The sequence below is a fragment of the Equus quagga genome, chromosome 10 (assembly GCF_021613505.1).
Source record: "Equus quagga isolate Etosha38 chromosome 10, UCLA_HA_Equagga_1.0, whole genome shotgun sequence".
Classification (NCBI taxonomy): Eukaryota; Metazoa; Chordata; class Mammalia; order Perissodactyla; family Equidae; genus Equus; species Equus quagga.
In genome coordinates this window covers 67,955,968-67,960,966 of record NC_060276.1, presented here as the reverse complement: position 1 = coordinate 67,960,966, position 4,999 = coordinate 67,955,968, and the positions used below count along the sequence as shown (strand labels likewise).

The 4,999-nt window shown below is 52.7% G+C and overlaps 1 protein-coding gene across 1 annotated transcript in view; it reads right to left on the bottom strand.

Annotated features, from left to right (window-relative positions):
* Positions 1-2,290: 2,290 nt before the first annotated feature.
* Positions 2,291-4,999, bottom strand: part of CITED1 (Cbp/p300 interacting transactivator with Glu/Asp rich carboxy-terminal domain 1) — a 5,933-nt gene continuing 3,224 nt past the window's right edge. The window contains exons 2-3 of the mRNA XM_046672755.1: positions 3,455-3,579; positions 2,291-2,897 (exon numbers count right to left, since the gene is read on the bottom strand). Of these exons, the coding sequence (XP_046528711.1) occupies positions 2,370-2,897; positions 3,455-3,579 (653 nt within the window). The 3' untranslated portion in view covers positions 2,291-2,369. The remainder of the gene's footprint in view (positions 2,898-3,454; positions 3,580-4,999) is intronic.

Here is a 4,999-nt window from a genome sequence, read left to right as displayed (position 1 = left end):
GCATCCTGGGGGCTCCAGAGCTCACAGAGGTCAGGAGCGGCAAGCTGAGGACCAGGTGCCAAATTCAGCCTGCTGACCTGTTTTGTTTGGCCGGAATTGTGTTTTGTAAAGGCCCCAGCAGGGGAGGGACCCGGAAACCCTCCAGCCTTTTAGGGGCTAGGCTCCTTCTACATCCTGCCACTCTGCTTTAGACCCCGTTCCTGAGCCCACCCTGGCCCTGTGTCACTAGAGCTGTCCAGATTCTGAAATCCACCAGCCGAGCACAGCTTCCCTCCTTCCCCTCCACTTCCTGCCTCCCCCAGTCCTGTTCTATTCTCTGCACACAGACCTCCAGGCCCTCGAGCCCTCCCTGTTCTCCCCACCTCTCCCAGGCTTCTGTTCTTCCCTCTTTGTTTTCCTACCCCTGCCTCACCAGCCCCCACAGAACCCCATGTCTCCCCATTTGCAGCATTAGATGAATCTAACCATCCATCTTGCGTGGGATCATCCTAAAAATCAAAGCCGGTTAATTCTTTGCTTCCCTACAAACTTCCAGAGGTTCTTCACAAGCCAAAGGTCTGGCGGTACTAAGGCTACAGGCGTGCTCCCCACCTGGCCTTGAAGGCCCTGTGTGCTCTGCCTCTTGCAAACTTCTTCCGTGTCGTCTCCTCCCATACCCCCTCCAGCCCTATGACCCTGCATGCCGAACTTCTTTAGCTGCCTCGGCCCCCTTCAGGAACTTGCCCCTGCGTAACAGCTTTTCCATCTCACTTATTCTTTCCTTGGCTGACTCTAGTCTTATTTTGAAACAACTGTTTCTATGGGTAGATACATCTTCGTGTAAAGGCACAGAGCAAGGCCAGCGAGGATACACCACAAATGGATAAACGGTTGCTACCTCTGTGGAGAGCAAGAGGTGATCAGGCTTGAGGGAGCAGGGCAAAGAGTACTTTAATCTCATCTACAAAGTTTGTACTTTTCACAAGGAGATTGTGTCATGTGTTTATTACTTGTGAGATACAAAAACAAACAAATGGACCAGTTTAATACCTGGAAGCCTTCCCAACTTCCCAGGCAGATGGAGCTGTTTCCTTTACTGGGATAGAATAACATCTTCCCCTGCTATAGCAAATAGTGTTTCATTGTAACTTGTTGGTGCCTTTTTCCTTATAGATGAGGAACTCCCTCAAAGGTACAAACTTTATCTAACTCATGCCCCCAGTGCCTGGCCCAGAGCAGGTGTTCAGGGAGTGCTGAATCGACCGCATTGCCTCTGCCAGGGGGCTCCTTCCAAGGCGCTTGCTATGGGACAGGCCTGATGCTGGTCCTGAGAAGTTTAGTTTTCACAATGTCCAAGGAAGAAGGTCTCTAGAAGTCTGAAATGTGGGCAGAGGCGTCTCCAGGCCCTTGGGTTGTCAACATGAGGACAGGGCTGGGTTGGGGGCCCTCTCAAGGCCAAGATTCAATTCAGTGCTGCTGTCTTGTCACTTGGCATGCTCCTGAAGCCACTGCCTCTTCAGCAGTTAATCCAAGGGCAAAGGCTATAGCCCCAAAAGTTGAACTTGTCAAGCCCAGCCCTGATCTGTATCTCTACGTTGGAGAGGCCAGCCCAAAGAAACAGGCTATCCCCATAGAGAGTGGGCCAGGGAGGCCAGAGTTAGGGGACACAAGCCCACTCAGAGTGTACCAGGCTTGGAGGGAGGGGTTGAGCAACTATCTGAGGGACTTGAAGAAGGCACCTAGAATCTCAGTTTAATGGTGGGAGTCTATAGCTTTTGCAATTTTCCAGAGAAATCTGAGCTCCCATGTCCTAGGACCCTTCTTAGGTCCTTTCTATTGCCCATAGGCAAAAGGGCACAGATGTGGCCTCAATGAGTCAATTGGACTGGGGCTAGAGAGTGGGTGGGGGTGGCTTTCAGAACTGGTGAAGTGTGTGCCACATGGCCAGGGCAACCCCTTAGACTTGGATGTGCATGTGGCGAGGAGGCTGCAGAAGGGGCTGGATCAGTCTGTCTTCCGGGAATGCCCCCAGGCAGCCCGTGTGTTCAACCTGGCATAGGTTCCTGGGGTCTGAAGGCAATGCAGCTAGGTGCTTGGGCTCCTGAAGAGATAATAGCAGTGGCAGTGGTAGGAATTTGGTGCACAGTCCCCTCCAGTCCTTCCCATTCCTCCCATCACACCCAGCTCCCTCTCAGCTAGCCCCCCACAACCCCGCCATGGGCCTCAGAACTGCTAAACGGATGTCAGATGACGGATGTCAGATCATGCTATACACCTTTCGACCTCAATGAAAAAATCTCTAGTCGGCCCATCTCTTTGTAAGTAACTTTTATTTTTATTTACAACAGAATTGGTGGCTTTATTCCTCCATCTTTAAGGGACTGTTGGCATCAGCAGCCAGATGGAAAGTCCGCAGTGAAGTCAAACTCATTCTGCCCCAGCCACAGCTCCGGAAGCTCATTGGCTCGGTCCAGTCCCAGCTCTACCACCAGCGACATCAGCACCTCCTCATCCACCGGGTCTGAATCGATGATAGCAGGGCTCTGGGCACCGGTAGAAGGAGAGAGTGACCCCGCCCCTCCCACCTGAGCCCCAAAGCCCCAGTTTTGCAGTGGCCCTGCCTCCCCGGGTTGGCCTGGAGTGGCGGCGGCCATCCCATGATACTGGCTGTTAAGCTTCTGCAGCTGCATACTGGCCAGCAGGTGAGGGGCGGGGTGCAGGTTGAAGGGTGGGGGTTTAGTGGAAGGGGTGGCAGTAGGAGAGCCTACTGGAGATGGAGATCCCGAGGAACTAGTGGGAGCCCCACTGGCCTTGGTTCCATTCGAGGCTACCCCAGGGTAGTGCAGGATGGCCACTGCTTTGCGATCTTTCACCCCCAGGTTAGAGTAGGCCAGAGAGCTCATCTCTTGGTTGGCATCCTAGAAGACAGAGAAAGACACAGCATAGTACCCCTGCTCCTGGCTTGTCCCTCTCCCTTCATCAGGCCCAGAAAGCTCCTACATGCACCCTCATTTGGGGCTAATGGTGGGGAGGGCAGCAAGAACGCCCCTGGAAAGTTAGGCTCCCAGCTGGAGTATCCTTTTGCTGCCATGGCTCTGAGCCCTGAGCTCAGACCCGCCATCCTAAGTGGGTTCGCTGCCCTCATCTCCCTCCCACGACCCTCTCTTCACCTCACCATTCAAAAAAGGGCATTTCCTTGTCCCTTTTCTCAGCCTCACTTTAACCTTTTCCATGGAGTGGTCTTGTTCCAATTCTGCTTCTCTGCCCCCTTCCCTGCCATTTTTCAACACCCCTAGTGGTTCGATTTGAGCACATTTAGGCAGAAGCTCTTCTCATTCTCCTCAGAGAAAGACCTGCCGTCTCCTCTCTGCTAAAGGACACTAGATACCACCCCGAGGAAGGCCTGCCACATGGCCACAGACCAGTTCGTCTTTCCACGCTTCAGTGTCTCCATCTGTAAAACAGCAAAAGTTACCTCCTTCACAGGTGAGGTGCCACCCTTGACATCGAGTGCAGGCCTTGACATAGTTGGCATTTCAGAGCCTTGGCAGAAGTTGGATAAACTGGTGGGAGGTGATGCTGCCAGCTGGAGCTGTCGCGCTGTATGTGAGGGAGAAGAGGTAATAAGGCAAATGCTTCATTGACCAAGAAAGCCCCATCGAGCCCGAAGCAGGGCAACTCCACACAGCTACAAGGCAAGGACCGTGACAGGGTTAGACTCAACACCAGACGCCACCTGAGCAGACGGGGAGCTCAAGCCAGAACTTTTGCCTGAGGCAGGAAAGGTGCTTGATTCGGCCAGGTGCTGCCCAGGCAGCCAGCTACCCACATCACCAAGAGGGGACACACGTGACTGCTTCCTCATGCAAGTGATTTCAGAGCCCAAGTGGAGGGGGGGGTGGCACTGTTCCTGATTCTGAGAGCAGGTATGGCCCTGAATAAGCAGCGCACTTGTCTCAACGGACCACAGACATGCGGGCTGGAGAGCTGGGGCCTCCACTGGACTGGGAGAAAAGTGGGAAGCAGTCAGGGCAAGGAAGACCTAGAAAGCTAGATGCTGCAACCCAGCGAAGGAATCAGTCCCCAAAGCAAATGTCATGGGGCTCCAAAGCCCTGCCTTGGGCATGGGTGTGAGAGAAGCTGATCAGGGTGGTTTGGGCGCTCTGAGGCAGCCAGAGAGCAGCTAGGGATGTCTCAACTTCCTCCGTGCCTCAAGCCACCTCCAAGTGAGCGCCGGCAGCACTGGGCTTTCCCAGGACACCTGTTGAGCCCAGCCACATCCATTTGTAGAGACAGGTGGGAATAATTCTTCCTGGGGGGAAACTGAGGCACAGAAACTCAATGGCTTTCTCATCAGGTAGCAGTGGTTCTGGGAGCAGGATCTAGCACTCCTATGCCCACACACCTCACCTGCCCGCTGGCCAAATCATCATGCCTGGAATGATTCAGATGGCTCCTGAGGAAATGATTCCCTAGCTCAAGTGCCAAAGGATAAGGGGAAGAGGAGAGGAGAACCCCCCAAACCAGAAAATAAGAAATCTCTGAAAACTCTCAAGTTATTTTCCTAGAAGCTTTTTTTTTTTTTAAAGCCCTACACAGTCTAGCCTTCATGATGAATTCGAGATGTAGAATTTCATATTTAAAAATGCCTGTTGGCCCAAAGAATCTTCAGGACCTTAAAGAGTCTCTAATCTTTCCAGCAAGGCTAGAATTCTCCCCGACACCTCCCTCCCCCCATGTGGTCGTTAAGAATCTGCTCAGACACTTCCAGAAAGTGGCCACTTAACTACCTCTCTTTATCATCTTTGCACCACTTCCTTGTAGGGGAGGGAGGCAAGAAAAACAGAGAAAGGAAGAACGGGGGTAAAAAAAGAAAACATGAGGAAAAAAATCAATTGCTGGGTTGCCACCACTGCTTGATTTGAGCCCTGTTTCTTCTCTGAGAATATTTCAAGCCAGTGATAACAAGATAAGGAGTCTAAGCCATGTCGTCTGTGTCCAAGAGCCCAGCACCTTCAGG